At 53.5% G+C, this 20994-nt stretch overlaps 1 protein-coding gene across 1 annotated transcript in view; it reads left to right on the top strand.

Moving 5' to 3' along the window:
- Positions 1-4464: 4464 nt before the first annotated feature.
- The window catches only part of CORO2B (coronin 2B), a 140548-nt gene continuing 124018 nt past the window's right edge, over positions 4465-20994 (top strand). Inside the window, exon 1 of the mRNA XM_081227778.1 lies at positions 4465-4876. Coding sequence (XP_081083904.1) covers positions 4862-4876 — 15 coding nt within the window. The 5' untranslated portion in view covers positions 4465-4861. The remainder of the gene's footprint in view (positions 4877-20994) is intronic.

Below are 20994 nucleotides of genomic sequence, written 5' to 3' on the forward strand. Positions count from 1 at the left end.
GAGGTCACAGACATACAGACTTGAAGCATGGAAAAGTAGATGCACCAGTGGAGACAGGTAAGGGGGAGAGAGCATGGGGAGACAATAAAAAAGAAAGAAAGAAGGAAATGAAGACCAGAAGAATTATATGCAGGGAAGGGTATTGAATAAGGCACTTGCTGTGTGCTGGAATTACCAAGAGAAAGAGCCAATCCCTGTCCTCAAGCAGCTTGTTCTCCAGCAGGAAGTCAAACACACAACCAGGAAATGATAAAAACAGAAAACAACAAAAAATAAAACAATGCAGAAGTACAGAAAAGAAGGAGGCTCGGGGAGTTATGGAAAGTAGCACAGAGGCTGGGCATCTAAACCATCCCAGTCACAGTGCAGGAGGGCTTCCTGGAGGAGGCAACATCTGAGGAAAGAATGAGGAAGAGTCTGGAAGGTGCTCAGGTGGAGAGAAAGACAAGAGTGTGATGAGAGAGACAACACAGAGATGCAGGGGTTAGGAAAGGTCTTGGAGGACCCGGTTTGGACCTCATCCCAGAGGCAGCTGAGAACCCCTGATGGGTTTCAACGAGGCAGATGTGTGTGCGTTTAGTCAGGGCTGCATGAGCTGCCGGGTGGAGAATGGATTGTTCAGCATAAGGCAGGAGGCAGAAGGACCAGTCAAAACACGATGCTGTGCTAGGGCAGTAACAGCAGAGACGGAGAGGAAGGAAAGGAATTGAGGGACAGTAAGATCTGCAGGGCGTGACACTGAGTGCCTGAGGGCAGGTGGTATATGGATGTGTGTCGGGGGGTGGCATGAACGAGGCAGCCAGTGAGGACTGGAGGAGAACCTCCCTCCTATGGGCTCCACAGCTTTGGGAATCTCCCTCCCACTGGCCCCGTGCTACAGTGCAGCTCCCACCCATGGTCTGGGATGTGTGCTCACAGCTGCGGGTCTTTCCTAGGAGACTACAAGCTTCTTGCAGGCAAGGACCAAGCCCTCCTCACTCTGCACAGTGGCACCCAATACGGAGCCTGGGAAAAAGCTAGGCAAACAAACATACTGAACGGGTCAGAGCCTGATGTCGAGATGCCTCCCTATGGCATGCTGGGATTTGAGCCAAGGGGTTATTAAGGCTGAAGCTACAGGTGCCCATGGCAGCCCTATTGGATTGGTTGAGCAGTTATTCAGCATCTCCTATGTGTCAACTGCTTTTTGTGATTAAAAAAAGAAAGAGACAGAACACATGGTCACAGCCCCATCAAAAGAGACAGGACAAATATATTTAATTATGATAATTATACTACAGTGTGAATCAGGCAACCGTGGAGGTAGTATCAGGGCAGCTACATAGAGGTAGTGCCTTCTGAGCTGCGGTTTGAAAGATGAATAGGAGTTTGCCATGCAGAGAAAGAGGTGTAAAGGCATTCAAGGCTGAGGATAGAGCATGGTTTACAGCACTGAGGCATGAAAGAGTCTAAAGGACACCAGAGCTTCCACTGCAAACTCTCATTTATTCCACAGTTTTTAACACGTCCCCTCAGCCTCCCTCCAGTTTCACCTGTAGCTCAGTGGATGGTCCAAGAGAGCTCAGACTTGAACAAACAGCATCCCACCTCAAGTAAGAGCTGGTGGGGAGGGGGTGTCTTTCTACTTTCTGCCCCAGGGCATTCTCCAAGCTAAAGTAATGCCATAGGGGCAGCCCTCAAACAGTGGGGAAGAGGGGACGGTGGATGAATGCCCACTGAATGACTCTTGGCAGGCAATCTGGACACATCCCAGATGCCTCCAGGGAAGTGGGCCCCCTTGGCTCCAGCAGTGACCTTGAGAACACACAATATAAAGCCAATTTTTATGTTGGCTTTTCCTCCTTCCCAATCTCACTAATTACCCCATTCACTCTTCCACTCTTGCTTCCTGGGATCGCCTTCCAATTAAGCCACCTGCATCCAATTCCTTTCTCAGGCTCTGCTTTGGGGAGAATTCAAACTAAGATGGGCCAAGTCGCAGGGGACCAGGAGGCGGGAGGTATTGTGGTATAGACAGTCACACCACAGAAAATGCACACATTTCTGAGTATCTCCTAGGGGCCAAGCCCTTGACTTGCAGAGGGAATGCCAAGTTCTTTGAGAGGGCCCTAGCTCTTCCAGACCTCTGTTCTGATTGGGGAGAGTGACAGAAGGGGCGAACCAGCAGCATGTGAGGAATCAGAAACATTTTCTTTCTGCGTTGGGAGTGTGTCATGTGGGTTGTGGGCAGCAGATTGATGTTCCTAATTACATTTGGCTTAAGCTGATATTAAGTATTTGTCTTGTTCCCAGAGCCCACAATGCTGGCGGATGGTGGGGAAGGTGCCAAGAGGCATGCTGGGTAGCCGAGGATGACAGTCTGAGATTTTAAATATCCATGAGAGATAAAAATGGATGAGTCACAGTCATGGGGGCAGGGTGACTAGTGTTCCTAAGTTGCCCTTTAACGGTTTCCAGGGGCTGGAGGGGCCTTGGAAAGGTTTTGAGGTCCATCCTCCTGTCTTGAGGCTGACCTGCCCAAGACAGCCCAGACAGGGAATGTGACCACTTCTGATGCTGGAGAGCTTGCTAAGGGCAAATGCTTTCATGTATCCGATTTAAATTTCTTCTGCTGCAGGTCGAAGGTCTATTTTGCTTAATTTGTTCTTGGTGGCATTAAATATTCACTGAGCACCTACTGGCATTAAATATTCACTGAGGGCTACACGGTAAGAGAAGGCACGCCTTGGTGCTCAGAACGTTCGCCTGTGGGCTCACAGTCTATATTGACCAGAAGCTCATGAAAACAAGACCAGACACTTGGACCCAAATGCAACACGGGCAACCAGGGGGTTGGAGTTGTCAGGGGTTTGGCAAGGAGGTGGGCCATGAGAGGCCGGGAGGGTTTGGATCAGTGCAGAATAATAAGGAGGGCATTTCTGGCAGGCGAGCAATGTGGTCAAAAGCATGAGGTCCAACATGGGAACACAAATAGGAAGGGTCTGCACAAAGGAGATGCCTGAGGCTTGCGACAACATCTGCTGCCCAAGAGATGCAGTTAAGTCATTCAAGCTCCTCATGGGTGAAAACAGGACTACTAGCTGTCCATCCACCTCCCAAGACAAGTGTGAAGCTCAAATAAGGCAGCAGGTATGAGTGGCCCTGGAATTCACAGATCCAAAGCACAGTGCTGTGCTTGACTGAAAAAGACTCTGTTCAAGTCTTGGGTCTGTCACTGTATCATCTGGGGGAGGTCCTCGCCCCTCTCTTTGTCTGTTCACTCATCAGCAAACTGAGAATGGTAATTCCTTCTTCATACTGTTGCACTAATTTAGGATTACAGGAGAAAATGTAAATAAAAGTAGCATGATGATCCACAAAGCTCTACAGCTGCTGATTACTTTATTACTGTTGCTCTAAACAGTGGGCTTCTTGAAGGCAGCCATCCGATCTCCTCTCTGTTCTTCCGGCACCTTCCACAGAGAAGGTGTGCGCACCACCGCGACCACGTCGTCTAGATAATTGAATTGCATGATCATCAGCAGCAGGAATCCAGCACTTCCGGGCGTGGAGGGAGATGGTGATGCGTAGCCGATCCCTCCGCCTCCATCTCCGCTAACCCCGCCCCTCCGCAGTCTCAGCGGTTCAGGAGCTGCCGAAACCGGTTCTGCTCAGGTAGTCGGGAGGAGGACTCGTTTCAGAAGACTTGCGGGGACACTTTCAGGTGATTGTCCCTCAAGTCCCTGAAGCATCTCCAGGATATGGTGTGACTCAGGTCAGGATTAGTTCGCCACAGAGGACGCACCTGTGTTCCCCCAAAGCCGCGCCGCACCCAGGGGTCGTACAGACACACCTGGGACAGGGCCCGTCCTCTCTCTAGAACGCAGCTTTTATCACAGGGGGTCCAGTACAGAGCTTGGCGGCGACGAGGAAAGAGCGGGCTCCTGGAGAAACGCCCGCCCGGCTGCGTGCCGTTGTCTAAGTCACTTTTCACCCTGCCCCTCAGTTTCCTCCTCTGTAAAACTGGCTACGAGCCCCTCTGGGCCACCGCCTCGCTGCGGGAATGAGACTCAGACCAATGCTGGCGCCTCCCATCCCACGCCCCTCGGGTCGAGGTCTGCGCGAGGCAGGGGTGCGGGCCGAGCTCCGGGCGGGCGGCTGCCACGCCCCTCGCCGCCAGCAGCGCGGCACTCCTGGCAGACTTTGCGAACCTCCAGGGGGCGAGCCCGGCCCTCTTCTCAGCCCAAGCGGCGCCTCAGCCGTCTAGGGTGTGACTTCACCAGCGTCCCGGGGCCAACAGGGCACCGAGAGCCCGGGTCGCTGCCCACCCCCCCCACCCAGCAGGTGCCAGGACCCAGCCTTGCCCAGCCGCGTGGCGGCCGTGGGCCTGAAGGGGTTAAGGCCGCGGGCCTGGGCGCCGGCCCCCGGCTTCGCCAGCAGCGGTGCCCGGCGGTCGGCGACCGAGCCCCGAGGCGAGGGGCACGGCGGCGGGCGGGCGTGCGCTTCCTCCTCCTCCTCCTTCCGCCTCCTCCTTTGTAGCGAGTTCCCGGCCCCTCTTCCTCCCCCCGCCCCCCAGCCCGGGCCCTCTCCCTCGCTCCCTTTCTTCCTGCCTCGCCTTCCTGCGGCGAAGGAGGCTCATCTATTATAAATGCACATTCGGGGCTGACATCAGCGACGAGCGGCGGGCGAGCGCCGACGAGCGGTCCCTGCGCGCTGCCCGCCCGAAGTGCTGCCCCCAGGCTCGGCTGAGCCTCCCGCGGGGCGCGGGTAGCGCTCGAGCCGCGCCGGACCCCTTCCCGCCGCCTCCCGGGGCCCGCCGCCGACCCCGGCCGCCGCCCCCGCACGCCGCGCCCGCGCCCCCGCACCGCCCCGGAGTTTCTGCATGACTGTCACAAAGGTAAGCGCCCCTCGCCCGCCGCGCCCGGGACCCGCAGGCGCTTGCAGCCCCAGGCCTGGGCTGCGGGGGGCGCGGGGGTGTGGGCGTGGGGAGGGGGAACTGGTGTCGGGAAGGTGCTGCGTGCGCTTCTCTTGCTCCCCCAGTCGCCCGAGTCGCTCCGGCCCCCCGAGGACCGCGGAGGGAAGGGGGAGGATGCCGCTTTGGCAGACGCCGTGGTTTGGACAGGATCCCTCGCACCGGCTCAACCCCAGGACTGCATTTTTAACCCTTGTTTAGGATGCTGCATTTTTAACCCCTGGAGAGCAGTGTGGGGCAGCTCCGTGGGGTCCCGTTGGTGCGGGCCGCGGGGAGCGTCGCTGGCAGGGACTGGAGCTGGGCAGTGGGTGTGGGAATGGGCTTGCCGCCCTGAGGAGGCCCGCCGAGGTGAAAGCCCACCCCACCTGCCGGCTTCTGCCGCTAATCCCAGGAACTCTGGCCCCACTCCAAAGGCAGCCTGTGGAGAAGGTGCTCCCCAGTCCTGGGAGTTGCTACCCGGCATGGGAAAGGTTCTGCCGAGGCCGGCTTGAAGATATGGGGAGGGACTGTGGCGAGGAAGGGAGCAGCGCACAGTGGCAGCTCCCATGTTGGAGGAGAGTTTTTGGACCTTGTCATAGGTGCCCAGGTTTACTGGAGAGACTTTGGGAGCTTCCCTGCTGTGGGGAAGAAAGAGTTAAGTGGGAAGCAGACCTGGATAGTGGAAAGTGTCCAGGGTTTAGGAGACCTGAGTTCACTCTCCAGCACTATCCCAAATCCCCTGGGTGACCTTGGCTGGGCCCTTCTGCTTTGGCCCTCAGTTTTCTCCTGTGGAATGTGAGGATTAGGATGATAATATGGACCCTGGGGGTGGTGACGGGCAGTTGAAGAACCAATAAAATCAAGGGTGTGAACCCACACTTTTCAGACAGCTCTTGTCAGGGTAAGGAGATCACAGCCTGGGCTTGGCCTTGGGTTTGTCGAGCCATGTACCCAAGGCCAGACTCCACCAGCTGCCCCGCTGGCTCTCGGAATTGGAGAGGTGGAGGCCAAAGTGGGAAGGGCAGCTTGTTTGTGGTCGGAGCAGTGGGCCAGATGGTGGGTCAACCATGGAAGTGATGGGAGAGGTGATTCTGGCTCCATCTGATAAGCCAGGGGCTACCCATGCCCCCTTGAGATCTGCCATAAGACAGTGTGTTCATTCAGGGTCTTTGGGCTCAATTCCGAGATCAGGACTTGGAAACATTGTGGGAAGATGAACTTGGGGGCTGAGGGGCTACCTTAGCTCTGGCTACTACTGGCAGGGCTGCTGAGACCCACAGGGTGATTTGAAATGATACAAATGCTGTTTGTCTGGGAAGGATTATTGTCATTAAGGTTATTAATGTCAAAGACGTAAGCAGGTTGGAGTAGAAGAGTAATGGATGGGCCTGGATGAGAGAGAAAGGATGTGAGATTTGTAATAATAATAATTTGTAATAATAATAGAGATTTGACTAGATGCCTCCCCTGTGTCTCTTTATGTATGTGAGCTCAGGCAGCCTTCCTTCCCAGGAGGCCTGCAGGGAAGGTGTGTTCAGGCCCCTTTAACAGAGGAAGAAGCTGAGGCTCAGAGAGGTAAAGTAACTTGCCTGAGGTCACACGGTGAGTAAGTGGCAGAGCTGGGGTTTGCCCTCAGGCCTATCCTGATCTATGGCCTGTGATCTTTCCATCGCCCTGCACCTTGGAGACTGGGTGATTCCAGTGGTAGAGGGGCACTGCTTAGAGGCCTGGGCCCTGGGCGGGGGGGAGTCCATGAAGGTGAGTACCTGTCTGTTAAACCCATTGGCAGGCCTGGCCTCTTGGTATCCAGTGATTATTCACTAATGCACCCCGTTCCACCCCATCCCCCACCAAATCCCTCTGTCTCTCTCTTCCTGTTCTAACCAATGTGGCATCAGTTTAAGCCTTCTCAGAGGATTAAATAAAACCCCCACCTTAACCCTGTCTTCTCTTCCTTTGCCAGCCCTTCACAGACTAGTGGAGAGGGCTGGAGGAGCAAGAGGGCTGCAGGGGAGGGGCCTGGGGGCAGGCCTAAAAGCCTGCTGGTAGAGGCTCCTCTCTGAGTTTGAGAAGAAACCATAGTGCTCTGGGAGTCTGAAGGCCTGGCCTCTAGTCCTAAATCAGCCACTAACAGGCTGTGTGACCTTGGACCAGTCACTTCCATCTCTAGGCCTCTGTTTTCCCATCTGTGAAATGCAGGAATTGGTCCCACCTTCTGTGGGGCTTTGGGACAGCTTCAACTCTGGCAAGGAAGTCAGCTCTGGTGGAGACCAGGAAGCTCTTTTTTCTCTGGAGTTGGTCTGGTTACAAGAAGAACCCTAACGGGAGTCTGGGAGGTGGGATCACTGCTTAGTGGGGTGGTAGGCTGGGGAGGGAATGGATTAGAGGGTGAGGCCCTGGCTCTTGCTGCCTCTAGGCAGAATCACCCCTTTTGGGCAAGCCCCAACTTCCTGCCCCTTGGACCCTTGCTTTGAGCCTTTGTGTCACACCCCCCACAGGGCAGATCCTCAGGGCCAGGGTTAGGTGTGGATTGTATTGTAGGAGACAATCTTGTTAGCTCAGAGAGCCTGGGAAGTGGAGAAGAGGAAACCAGATGGTCAGTTGCTAGATCCTCAGTCGCACTTCCTTGGGGCAGAGGGGCTCTGTTTTCCGTTTGCCACCCTCCCTTTCATACATACCCCTAGCCCCCTTCATTGTGGAGTACAGCTGGTGAGGCTGCATATAAAACCTGGGGGTTTTCTGGAGGGGCTCCTGCCCTAACACTAGAGAGTCAGAGCCATGCAGATTTTGAATTGTGACCTTCTAGCCTGATGGCATTTTTCCTGGTTATGATGTTTTAAACTATATTTTATTCTGTGTATTTTAGTAAGCTGCCTTAGTTTCTTTATGTAATGAGGAGGAGAAGAAAGGAAGAAAAACTAGAGAGGAGAGGGAAGGACCAGATGCAGCTTCCCAGCCTACAGATATCCACAGAAGGTCAAGGCCCAGCCTTCTCCCAGTTTTGGTCCAGTGTCCTTCCATAGGGCAAGTCAAGTGTGAGGGAGTGAAGGTGGCCCTCCCAGTAACAAGATGATTTTATTCCAGATGATTTTATTCTTTGAATCCTTGTGCCTGATTTTTATAATTTTTCTGTCTCTATTCCATTTCAGTCATATACCTGACTTAGCACTTAGCAGTGCTTCTCTGTGTATAAATATGTTTCTAAATTGCCCTCACCTGGAAAAACAGAACAAAATATATTAGAAATGTGTGTAGAGTACTAGTCAGTAGGCTATAAGAAAAGCCTGTGAGCTGTAACGTAGGCCTTACCACATCCTTTTCGCTGCTCAGGGGTCCTTTGGAGTGATTTCTTGGCTTTTGTCTGTGATGTGACCAGAGATGCAGCTTCTAGGTAAGCAAGGTGGTGGCTTCTAGTGACTGGGTAGCCTTGTTCCCAGGTGTGCCTTGTTAAGTTAGGCGCTACTGAGCTCAGTGCTTTCCAAGTTCCCCAGGCTAGCTCAGGGGGCCAGGGGTCCAAGAACAAAGTACCCTGGGCAGCAGGAATGCCTGCTGCACCTAGGAAGGACTTAGGAGAAGGAATGTGGGCAAAGAGAGGACACCAGATGCCAGCATCCCCCTCTAAGCAGTCGATTCCAGGTCCACAAGCAGTATTGTCAGCCGCGCCCTGGCCCTTCTTTCTGCAGGTCAGCCTTCCTCTCCTGCCCCTGTTCCAGTAGAGGTCAGCTCGCTGGTGAGAGCCCCTGGCTCCTGCTGAATGTGATAGGACGGTGTTGTCCTGCCCAGGTAGCTAATAACAGTTAATTGTTTGGCAAAGATCACATGTCTCTAGGGCCCCTGTGGAGCAGCTTATAGGAGAACAGAATGTTCAAGCAGTTAAATCATCCAATTCTCTCCCCTGACAAATGAGGGAACTTAGGCTCAGGGAGCAGAACTGTGATTTGCCTAAAGCCACTCAAGCAAGTTTGAGGCTGGAGGGGCTGGAACCTGGGTCCTCCTGACTCCTGATCAGTGCTCTTTCCGCCTGGCTGCCCGGTGAGGGGGGACTTCAGGCAGCCCGAGCAGGAGCAGGTGTTTTTGCCCCCCTGCATCGCCCCAGCCTGGACTGCTAGTGTCTGGGTTTCCCTCTGCTGGGCAGCCTCTCCCTTTTTTGGGTCCAGCTGTGAGGGAGCCGAGGGTCAGGATAGGGAAGAGGGGTTACAAGCCCTTCTGCTTCAACTCATGGACCCAGATCCAGTCTACCTAGGGTGCCTGGACCACCAGATATCCCACTTCCCAGTACCTTTTTCCTGTCTGGCTCTTACTGCGAGAAGAGATGAGAGAACCTCAGTTAAAAGGCTGAGAGGTACCAGCACAGACCCAGCTCCCAGACACGTAGGGGTAGTGTGGGGATTCTGCCTTCTGTACACTCCATGCACTCACTATACCTCCTCCTTCCCCGCAGTGCTTTTTCCAGATCGCTAGCATCCTCATGCAGAAGGTATCTAGCTAACATTCACTCATTCGTTCATCCAGCACCCTCTGAGCTCCTGCTCTGGGCCAGGCCCTGTGTTACGCATTAGGGTCACAGAATGCATAGCCACAGCCCCTGCTGTCCGGGACCTTTGGGGAGATGGATGTGGAAGGAGGTATCTCAGCGTCCTGGGTTAGGAGTGTCAAGGGCCAGTGGACACAAGCTGGGAGAGGCCGGTCTTGGCTGCATGCTATAAGTGCTTAGTAAATACAGGCCCTTTCCTTCCTTGCTGTCTCTCCCTCACTCTCCAGAAAAGCTCTGGTGAGTTACTCCCTTCCTCAGTGTGCCCGGAGGCCCTGTGTTCTCTTGGCTGGGGGGTGTTGCCACCTTGGCATCTATGGCAGCGCCTAGAGGCATCTGGGAAGGGTTGTGAGGCTTCCCAGGGCCCCAGAATCACCCCACAGCCAGCCAGGCCTGTGGAGTCAGCACAGACATGGGCTCGGCCAGTTTGAGTGTACGGACACTGGCTGGACCAATGGCCTGGCAGCATCAGACCCTGGCAGCTCAGCCATGGAGTGAGTTTTTCCACTTCTCTCCCGGGTTGGCCAGCCTGGAGCAGACATGGCCTCAGCTGCCGCCGGCTCCTGGCACCGGGGCAGCCCAGATTCTGATTTGGATACGCTGGCCACAGAATTTGTCTGGTGTCCAGCAGATGAGAGAATGTACAAATTCCCTCTGTGCCCAGCCCCCTCTCCTTCCCTCTTCTGATCAGCTCGTTCTGTTCCCTTCCTTTCCCTGCCCCTGTACCCCGCAGGTTCAGGCCCCAGCCCCGAGCCGCCTGCAGCCTGGGAAGCTCGGAGCAGCTGGCTGGGAGCAGGCCCTGCCAGGGAAGGACAGATGCAAATCCGGTGGCTTCCACATGAAAAGAGGCTGTTTAGAATGAGCCTCTCCTTTGTGGGCCTGGAGTGTGGGACCAGCTGCGAAGGAGGCACAAGTAGGGTGGGAGGTGAGGGGGGGGGGATTGGGGGTGGAACTGCCACTCACTCTTCCTCTCTCCCTCCCCCCTGCTCCCCCCCCCCCCGCAGAGGCCCCTGGAGGGACTTGGTAATTGGTTTCTGGCTGGCACCCTCCTTCCCATTAATTAACACAGCGATGGGAGGCGCCCAGGTTTGCTCACGACTGTCCTGTTTACCGAACACAAACATGGGTTACTGCAGTGAATCCCTACGCCCGTCCCATGGTGGGGAGGGTTCCCCCTATTTACAGATGAATAAACAGAGTCTCTGAGTAGAGAGATGACCACACCCTATTCACAGAGCTAATGTGGGTCAGAGCCGGGGTGCACACCCAGATCTTCTGACTTTGAGCCAGAACCTTCTCAATCTGATCACATAATGGTCCACATCCTGTGAAGATGAGAATAACAGTTTTTAAGCAGGCATTGGACGGGCATGATTGCATTTACTCTGTTCACCATGAGAGTGATTCTATTATTGGATGATCCCATTTTCCAGAGGAGGAAACTGAGGCTCAGTGAGAGTAGGTGAATTGCTCAAGGTTGCAGGTTTAGCGGGTGGGGGAGCAGGGATCTATACCTGGGCTGTCTGACTCCAGAGCACACATTCCTCTGACTTCCAGGCCTCTCCTGCTGGGGCTCTGTCATATTCTGCAGCCCCTACCCCCAAAGCGTAGGGCTCCTGCCTGTGTGTCTGTGTCCCTGCCATGGAGGTGTGCTCGCCTTGAGGGTGACACTCGTGGGTGTATCATGCTTAGACTTTCCTGTGGCTTTTGCTGGAGCTGGGAACAATGTGAATGACTCGGGAATGGTGCTGGGTAAGGAAGACATCCTGCACGTGGTATCCGGCATTAGATAAGGCTGCTTATAGGTAGGGCGGCCAGCACAGCAGCAGAACAAGGTGGGGCAGAGGCAGGGCCTTCTTCATTTCCACGAAGCTGGCTTTGTATAGGGAACGCAGGTCTGTGGTCCAGGCCTGCAGCCCTTACCAGAAGCAGCCTTCTCTTGAGATGGCCCTTGATTCCCAGGGGGTGCCTAAGAATGCCAGCTTTCGAGTCAGACAGATGGCACTGTATCATTTACTTGCAGTGTGTTCTTGGGCAGGTTGCCTAACCTCTCTGAACATCTGTTTCCCCATCCTTTAATTGGGATTGATAATAGTAGTACTTAAAAGGATTATTCTAAAGATTAAATGAGCTGATCTGTGTGACGCACTTACCACATGCCTGGCAGTTAGTGTTAGCTATTAACATCGGGAAGACAGAAAATTAAACAAATGCTGACAGTGAGTGTCCTGGGGGTTATGAAATGAGCAGTACAGGGAACTCTGGGAATAATAGCAGGGGGCCTGACCTAATCAGGGGGCTCAGAAGTGACTGTTAGCTGAATCATGAAGGATGAGTAGGAGGTAGCAGGTGAAATGGGGGGAGCTGAGGAGAGGATAACAGGCAGAGGGAACAGGGCAGAATAAGACGTCTGGAGTCAAAAACAACTCTCTGGGATCGCCTCCTGCATGCCAGGCATTGGTGAGGGCTAAGCCCAGGTATTGGCTCATTTAATCATCAGAGAGACTTCATGGCGTAGATTACTGCTGTCATTTCCACTTTACAGATGAGGAACCACGCACAGAGAGGCCAGGTAAGCTGCAAAAGCTCGCCCAGTGAGGCAGAACAGAGGTGGGTCCAGACCTGGGCCTCCTGACTCTGGCACTCTTTCCTTCCTCCCTCCTGCAGCTTGAAGATGGCTTGTCACTGGGCCACTTCTTAAACTGACCTGAGGGGTGTGGAAGTGCCACATGCCATTGCCCAGCCTTCTGCTGCCCTCCCAGGGCCTCCCCTGGCTGCGTAAGGGAGGGCAGGGGTCCTCCTGGCTCGCAGGCAGCTCTGGGGAGGGGTCATTTTTTTTTTTTTTTTCCCAAAAGGAAACTTTGCTCTGGCAGGAAAATTTCCACCTTCCATTTTTACTGGGCCCAATTATGACTGATTTTGTTTTTTAAACCTTTCTGATTATCTGGATTGGGCCTTGGTCTTTACAGTAAAACCATAGGGACAGATGCAGAATTTTTAATGTTGGAAGTCTGTTGGGTGTCTGCATTTTGGTTTCTGCCCTGCCCGAGCTCAGAGAAGGTGACATTTTTCACAGGCTTAAACTTAACTGGCCCCTGAGTGAGACAGATGGTGACACTGTGGGAGGCTCTGGCTGCCCGCAGATGGGAATGTGGGGAGGCTCATTCTGCGTGGTGCTCACGCTAATCCCTGGGAAGAAGCCCCCATGCTCAGGGTTTAACTCTAGAGCCGTCTGAGGTCGTCTGGTCCAGCCCTCTGCCTTCGTGAACTCCACACTTCCTAGGAATATGAGAATGACTCCTAATCGTAATAAATACTAATTTCTTAGTAGGCTGTTTGGAGCCTTTCACCAGGTGTTAAGTCCCTGCTTTCAAGGAGGTGACAGTGAAATAAACACAACAACAAACGTAGCTAACCCTTCGAGGGTGCTTAGTTTATGCCAGGCACATAAAAAGTGTTTCATATGTATTTACTCATTTAATCTTCCTGATCACCTCTGAGGTCTGTGCTATTATTGTTCCCATTTCCATAGTAGCAGAAACAGGCCCAGAGAGGGCAGTGAGGTAACTTACTAGGGTCACAAAGCTGGGGAGGGCCTGAGCCTACCTCCCGGGCCTTCTGGCTTGCCATTCCATCAGGCTGGAATGACCCCAAAACAGGGGACCAGAGCAGGGGGCCTGGAGGCAGAAGATCCAAGCCTTGCTCTTGCCTCTTTTTCTTACCTTGTGACCTTGGGTTTGTCCCTCAACATCTCTGAGCCTCTGTTTTCTCATCTTTGAAAATGGAATTAGGACTCAACCTTACTAGGGTGCTGTAATGTGTAAGTAAGGCGGTCGTAGATGTCATGGAAGGGGATGGTTATTGTCATGTCTAATTCGCGCTCCCTCCCACCCCCTCCCATCACCAGCGTTTGATGGCCTTCGGAATTTGGCAGTTCCATCCAATAGCTAACCCACTTTTCCTGTGCTGTAGTCGTGACTTCAGAATTGATTCATACTCTGTTGGTATGAAAAAGAGGAGTTCATCTCTTCCAAACAGCCTCTATCTGTTTTTACTACGTCAGGCTAGTTGGGTGCAGATAAAAAGTTGTTTTTTTCTCTTCCTATTCTATTTTGGCTGTTTTAATACGCTTGGGATAAATAATCTGGCAGTAAAAATTGGGCATCCTGATTTCATTTGAAAAGTGAGCCAAATAAAGCATCCGAACCTTGATCTGTATCATCCTGGTTCTCTGCAAGCCCCAGCTCCCTGTGGAAGGCTGGGGAGGATGGGTCCCAGAGCACAGTCTTGCCTGGGTCTCTGGGCAGAGAGATCCCATCCTGTCCCCAGTGGCAAGTGACCTTGACCTTTGCTCCAGACGTGTCCTTATGCCTTTGGGGCTCAGACTTGCTTTTCCTTTAGGTTTATGGAAAGGAATATGCTCTAGTAGCTTGAAGCATTTACAGCAAACCGTTTAAACACCTTAAGTGTGATTTCAGAACTAACAGCTTTATGATCTGGGATCTGGCGGAATTTCTAAGACATGGAACAGCTGATGAAAAGAAAGGTGTTGGTGGATGGGGACAAAACGATTTAATTCTTGAGGTTTTTTTTTTAACTTCCTAAAGATAATGCTGTTTCTGCCTGCCCTGCCAACCTCCAGGTGAAAGATCAGTTTGCAGGAATGCATGGGGAAATTTGGGATTCCGAGAAATTTGGAATTCTGGGAAAGGGGATTTCTGTGTACCTGAGGAGCCATCTGATAACTTTTTATTATCACACATCTGTCCTCTAAAGCCCAGGGGTCTACCCTCCTGCCTTAATCATTATTATATCTGAGGACAAACTCAAGTTGTTATGCACTGAGGCTATTTCAGGGCCTCAGCTGTCCTGTTAAACTGGCCTTTTCAGGGTCTGCATCCGTGTTAATTTCTCTGTCCCAAGAACACCTGTAGCACCCAGTCTCCACTACACCAGATACAAATAAAAGCCCAAGGTGTTATGTTGTTTGCTGATTGCTTTATGAGCATGAACCTTGACTCCTTAGTTATGAGCTTCCTGAGGCCAGGGATTACATCTGATTCTTTTTTTTTTTTTTTTTTTTTTTTTTTTTAAAAACACTTTTTTTTTTTTTTTTTTTTCGGTACGCGGGCCTCTCACTGCTGTGGCCTCTCCCGTTGCGGAGCACAGGCTCCGGACACGCAGGCTCAGCGGCCATGGTTCACGGGCCCAGCCGCTCCGCGGCATATGGGATCTTCCCGGACCGGGGCACGAACCCGTGTCCCCTGCATCGGCAGGCGGACTCTCAACCACTGTGCCACCAGGGAAGCCCCATCTGATTCTTTTTAGTACCTTTCACAGTGTTGTGCACGGTAGAAAAGGTGTGATATAGACCATGGGGTACCTGGTGTAAAGGTGCGAGATGGGGCAGAATTTGAAACAAGCCTAGACTATTCCCTGGATGTTGCTGCTTGGGCTAAGTCCTTACTCCTATAAGATCTACGGACTGCTAGAACTGGAAGGGACTCTAAAGAGATGTAATGGGCTCCCTCATTTTGCAGAGGAGAAAACTGAGGCCCCAGAAGGTTTACCCAAAGGGGCACCAGTGGCTGAGCAGGAACTGGGGCTCCCTTCTGCCTAGTGGCAGGTTTGGGTTGGATGAACTTCAGTTTAGTGGGTTTTTCTAGGCTTCTACTAGAAATCAAGCCAAGGACTGATTCAGAAGTGGGGGTGGGAGAAAGTTCCAGAAAGTAGACTTTCAGAACTCAGTCTAGCTGGCAGTGGGCACCCAAATGAAGAGGACTGGCTCCCCAAGTGACCAGCCAGGAGCAACCTGCCTCAGGGCCTGGTTAGGCCATGGCAAAGGCAGAAGGAATGACTTCTGAGGCTCTTTCTGCTCGGCCGTGGGGCTGTGATTACCCAGATCTGGTGGCCCATGTGTCCTACATGCCAGGCCGCCACCTTGGCCTCCACAGCGGCCCGTGAACCTCACTCTCCCTCCTGGAAGCTGGCCCACCTGGCACGCAGAGCTGCAGGCAATCTTTCCTTCCTTTGTTTCTCTGAAACCATTAGAAGGGCCTCTGGGTTGGGAGTCCAGGTTGCTAAGAGCTTTCCTCTGGCCAGGCCTTATCACTGGCTTGAGAAGTCTCCAGACAAAGTTTTCCCTGGAACTCTGGCTTGGAGGGATGGAGGGAGGGAGGAAGGGAGAGTGGGCGGAGGGAAGGAGAGGGGGGCTCAGGAGCCACAAACAAAGCCGGGCCTCTGCAGGCCCTGGGAGGACCAGAGTGCTGGGGCTGGCCGTGGGAGCTGCAAGCTCTGTGGGCCTTTGCTTTAGAAAAGCAGCAGGAATCACACTGCTCTGCTGAGCCTGCCCCCCGCACTGGCCAGTGCACATCCATTATCGCACGGTCCCCCGCACTCTGCTGTCATTCCCACCTTACAGGTGGGGAGACTGAGCCTCCGAGAGGGCAGCACTCACCCTGGCGCACACAGTGGGGAAGGATGAGCTGGGACCTGAGCTTGGTACGTCTGATTACATAGCCCCACGGACATGCAGAAACTTAGTGGCGCGCTGGCCTGGCAGTGGACGGCTGATCTTGCAGTGTGGTTGTTTTTTTAAAGAATGCCCTCCCAGTCACCATGCCCAGAAGCCACTATAGAATTCAGTTCCTTTGGGCCTTCTAGATGTTATTAAAATATAAATTCCCCTGGGAGGGATGATGCCTTAGCTTGCTGATAGCAAGACCCTAAGCAATGAGACTCAGGAGAGGCTCCTGAGGGGGAAGGTGAGACAGGAGGGGAGAGCTGTTTGCCACCAGCCAGTTTTGCCCAGGGAGCGGAAGTGGAGAGGATGACCAGCCTTGTTCTGCACATCTCTGCACCCTGGCCGCCCTGCTCCCTGACCACCGACCACCCTCCCCACCCTTCACCCTCACGAAAATCAAATGAGGCCTTAGATTCCTTCAGAAAACATTTGTTGAGCACTTGTGTGCCAGGCCCAAAGCACGTGGCATTGAGCATGCAGGGATGAACCCAGGCTGTCCCCTCCTCGGGGGAGCGCAGTCTTGTGGAGGAGATGGTGGCTCAGAAGGACACAACGGCCGCAGGGATGTGGGGAAGGGAGGCCGGTGAGCGGGGGAGTGGAGATGTGAGCACAGAACTCTGAAGCCATGGGGACAGGGTGGGGGGCCAAGGACGCTTTCTGGAGGAAGAGATCTCATCTCAGCTGTCAAGGATGAGTAGGCAGAGGTGGATGAAAGGAGGGGAAGGCATTCCAGGTAGAGGGCTGGCATAAACAAAGGCATGGAGGGGGATGCAGTTCTGGCTTATTCCAGGAGAGAGGCGAGTTGTATGTTGCTGGGTGGAAAGGGTAGGACGGCAAGTGACGAACAGCCTGGGAGGCAGGCAGGAGCTGGGGAGCCAGGGCTGCCCAACCAATGAGCGTGAACTTTGCCCCTGGTGGTGCCAGGAGCCCCCAAGGGGTTTTAAGCAGAAGAGTGATGTGGTCCGACTTGCACTTTATTTTTTAATAAGTTTATTTATTTTTGGCTGCGTCGGGTCTTCGTTGCTGCATGCGGGCTTTCTCTAGTTGTGGCGAGCAGGGGTACTCTGTCGCGGTGCGGTGGCTTCTCTTATTGAGGAGCACGGGCTCTAGGTACATGAGCTTCAGTAGTTGTGGCACACGGGCTCAGTAGTTGTGGCACACGGGCTCTAGAGCACAGGCTCAGTAATTGTGGTGCGAGGGCTTAGTTGCTCCGCGGCATGTGGGATCTTCCCGGACCAGGGCTCGAACCCGTGTCCCCTGCGTTGGCAGGTGGATTCTTAACCACTGCGCCACCAGGGAAGCCCTGACTTGCACTTTAGATGGTCCACCCCAACCCATGTTGCCCTGGAGGCGGAGCGGCGAGTGGACATTGACAAAGCCCATGTATCATGAGGTAGGAGTGCGGGTTCCGGGCCCCCGGCCCAGATTTCCTGCTGGCATCTTCCCGTGCCTGGGTGAGCACAGCACGTGCCCCTCTCTCCCCCAAGGAGATACCCCTGGCTGGGACCACTGCATGGTTCTGGCCTTTCTCATCTGCCTCTGGCTGCCAGAAAGGTTGAATCTGGGCTTGAGAAGACAGGGTGTGGGGAGGGGGCAGAGAGGCCCTACGTCTCCTTCTAGGAAGACTTGCTTATGGCCTGGTGAGAAGACTCCTGGAATGGGATTTTGGAGCCCCCTGCTTAGACTCCAGCTCTGACACCATGTGGCTGTGTGATCTTGGGTTGATCCCCTCTGGTTGGGACTCAATTTTCCCAACTAGCTTAGTATAGTATCACCTGGTTCAAGGCTGGGTGCAGGAGTGAGCTTACGGATGTGCTTATGCCCTATTGCTGCCCAGCTACCCTCCCCCAGCTCTCCCAGACCCTACAGCCAGTCTCCTTCTGAGCTGTCCTCCAGCGCGCTCACACACGTTCACTCCAGACTGCTGAGGGTTTATGAAACTTGGAGGTTGAGACCAGAGTTCGAGTCCCAGCTCTGCCCCTGGCTTGCCCTGTGCCTTTGAGCAAGTCGCTCAGCCTGTCTGAACCTTTGTGCCTACCCCCTCCCATTTGGTGTAAACATCAGCCCTCCACACACAAGAAGGGAATTTTATGAGTCAGCCTCTTCCACATCTCTTTAATACACCCTCCCCTGTGCTGATTCTGCCCCCTTCAGCCAGAGTCCTTCTTTGATGAAAATTCTTTCCAGTTTTCAGTGGTGACCTGGTTGGGGGTTGGGGGTGTAGTATTCACTGGGATAGCGCACGAGAGAACCTTCTGGAATGATGGTGGTTAGGTGAATGTGTACATGTGTAAAAATTTTGCAAGCTGAACACTTAAGACTTGTGCTCTATAGGCATGTTGGATCTATTTTAATATAGGAATATGAAAACATAAATGTTTGGTTTTATATAAAGGAATAATTATTCTATTTATTAATAATAAACATTAATAATTGAATATATTTTTCATGGAAAAAAGATTCTTCTCAGCTTTCTGGTTCCAGCTCCATATCTCTCCATCCATTCATGTATTCATTCATTCTACAAATATTTGCTTGTGCCCCAGGCAGCCCAGGCTTGCAGAGGTGAAGGAGACGCAGATGCATGCACTGTCTTGGGAGCTCAGAGGTGCAGAATCTTCAGTGGCTCCTCGTTGCCATTAGCGGTGATTCTAATGCTGGCTGCAGACCACCTGGGGAGGTTTATACGCTTGGGCTCAGGGTCAGTGTCACAGGTGTGTGACCTGTGCGATGATGCTTGGTTTAGTATTCTGCTGACACTGTCTTGAAATTCTTCATAATTTTTGATCAAGCGGCCCTGCAGATTATGTAGTTGGTCCTTCCTGCACCCACCCACCCTGGAACAACAGAATCAGAATCTCTGGGAGGTAGGGCCTGGGCATCAAAATTTCTTCAGAGCTGAGTTTCCTTCTGGAGCAGCCCTGTCCAGATGCAGCCCTCATCCTCAGCCACTCGGCTGAAAGAAGAGCTAGAGCCTGGCTCTCTAGACGCTTGTAACTGAGTTGGAACGATAAGCTCTCACACATGAGAGTGTCACAGGAGCAGTCCCCAGGGAGGCAGTGGTGGCAGTGAACCACGAAGGAGCTCAGGGGAGAGGCAGGATCACTGTGGGGTGGGATGGTCAAGGAAGGCTTCATGGAGGGGGTGGCGCATGCACCATCCTGAGAAGGGCAAGAGTAAAGAAAGAGAGGCAAAGATAGAACAGCATTTAGGAGAGGGAAAGGCTCCTGGGGGAAAGGCTGACTGGAGTGTGGAGTCTGACTTGGGCAGGGAGAGATGTGGTTGGGAGGCTGGGGTGGGGCAAGGTTGGGAAGCACAGGAGGTGACAGTCTGAGAAGTCAGAGTCCTGTCTGCAGTGGGGAGCCGCTGAGTGTTCCGGGTCCAAGAAGAATGTGCTCCATGAGCGTTTGAATGGATAAATAAGAGGATTGTTTGAGGAGGCTTGGGGGAACTGGCCCGATAAGTTGCCAAGGTCTCCAGCCAGACTGTGGTCCACCTGTTCTGGGAGGCTCTGTGCCCCCTTCCCCGTAGGCGGTGCCTGTCTGTGCGGAACCCCCTGTCCCCTGCCGTGTGCTCTTGGGCAGCAGCGACTGAAGCGTCCCCAAGAACAACAGACTCTTGGCAGACCATGTTCTCCATTTCTAGGAATGGCAAGTGGTGAGGGGAGGGGCACTTCTGGTAAAACTGGGCTCTGCTCTCCGGCTCCCACCAGGTTCCCCAGCCCAGGTGAGGAGCCACCGTAGGAAAGTGGCTCTCCCTGCCGTCTTGTATTTCCCACGGCCTGGTGGACACTGCAGTGCCTGGGGAGGGGGCGGGGGTCCTGCCTGGGATAGAGGAGTCCTCCTTTCTGAGTGGCCAGCAGATCAAACACAGATCTGTTTGTTTCTTAGTCTCTTGAAATATTTAGGCAGGAAGATGAGAAAGGAGCTCTGTTTATTGAATGCATCTTCCAGGAAAGAAGCCACAGGGAATGGGCTGCTTCCTGAGTCTGAGAGCCAGTGAGCAGAGATTTCTTTGGGTTTGAAGCCAGACAGAGCCTGGGTACTTGCAGAATAAAGGGGAGTAGGATTTCTGGAGGCGACAAAGCCCTCTCAACCTCCTGCCTCCAGCCCCAGGAAAGCCTTTCAGCACATGCTTTCCTGGTGACTCCAAATGACAATTGAAATCTCAGCCTAGTTTCTATTCTGGGCTTTGTTTCTAACATGCTCTGTGACCTTGGGCAAGTTGCTTAACCTCTCTGGGGTATCAGTCCAGTTCTGTTTGCCCCTTGATAGTGTTTGGAGAGTCAGATGAGCTGTGCAGTGGGTTTGCTCTGAAGCAGTGAAGGGGTAGGAAGGGGTGTAGGGAGCATTGTACCATGCATAAGTCCCAGCCATGCAGTGTTCAAGGCCAGAGAACTGACCAGGAGAAGGATTGAGTGGCTAGTGCCGCTAGCGGCCTCAGCTGTGGCGTGTGGGGTCAGGCCAGAGGGGGTGCTCTGGGACCCAGGCCCACCCTGTGGCCCCTTCCCTCCTTCCTCCTTCAGCTGAGCCCTGCTGTCCCATGTCCCTGAGAATGCTGGCCGGACTTCCTCCCGGGAAGGGGATGGGGGTGTCGGTTTCCATCCCCTGGGAGTTGCAGGCAGCACTTCTCCCTGACAGTGGGATCAGCCTTGTGTTCAGATGTGGAAGTCTGTGGCTCCATGCCCAAGCCTCATGGCCCGCCTCAGATCATCTGCTGTCCACACTCAGGGAACCTGGATCCCTGCCCTCAGTTTGGCCCCTGGGGCTGGGCTTCTGTTCTCAGCTCCAGGGCTGGCTTGCTGTTCCATCTCCTGTGGTGGACCTTGTAAGAGGTAACAGTTAATAACAGGTCTTAGCATTAGAACAATCTGAATCTTAATATAAACTACCATCCACTAAGCACCTGCTCCATGCTAGGGACTGTGCAGCCTCGGGGGACACACAGAAGAGACCAATCTCCCTGACCTTTAAGGAAGTTGAATTCTGCCTGGGAGGCAGACACAGATAC

This window comes from Mesoplodon bidens (assembly GCF_964165515.1).
Source record: "Mesoplodon bidens genome assembly, chromosome: 3".
Taxonomy (NCBI): domain Eukaryota; kingdom Metazoa; phylum Chordata; class Mammalia; order Artiodactyla; family Ziphiidae; genus Mesoplodon; species Mesoplodon bidens.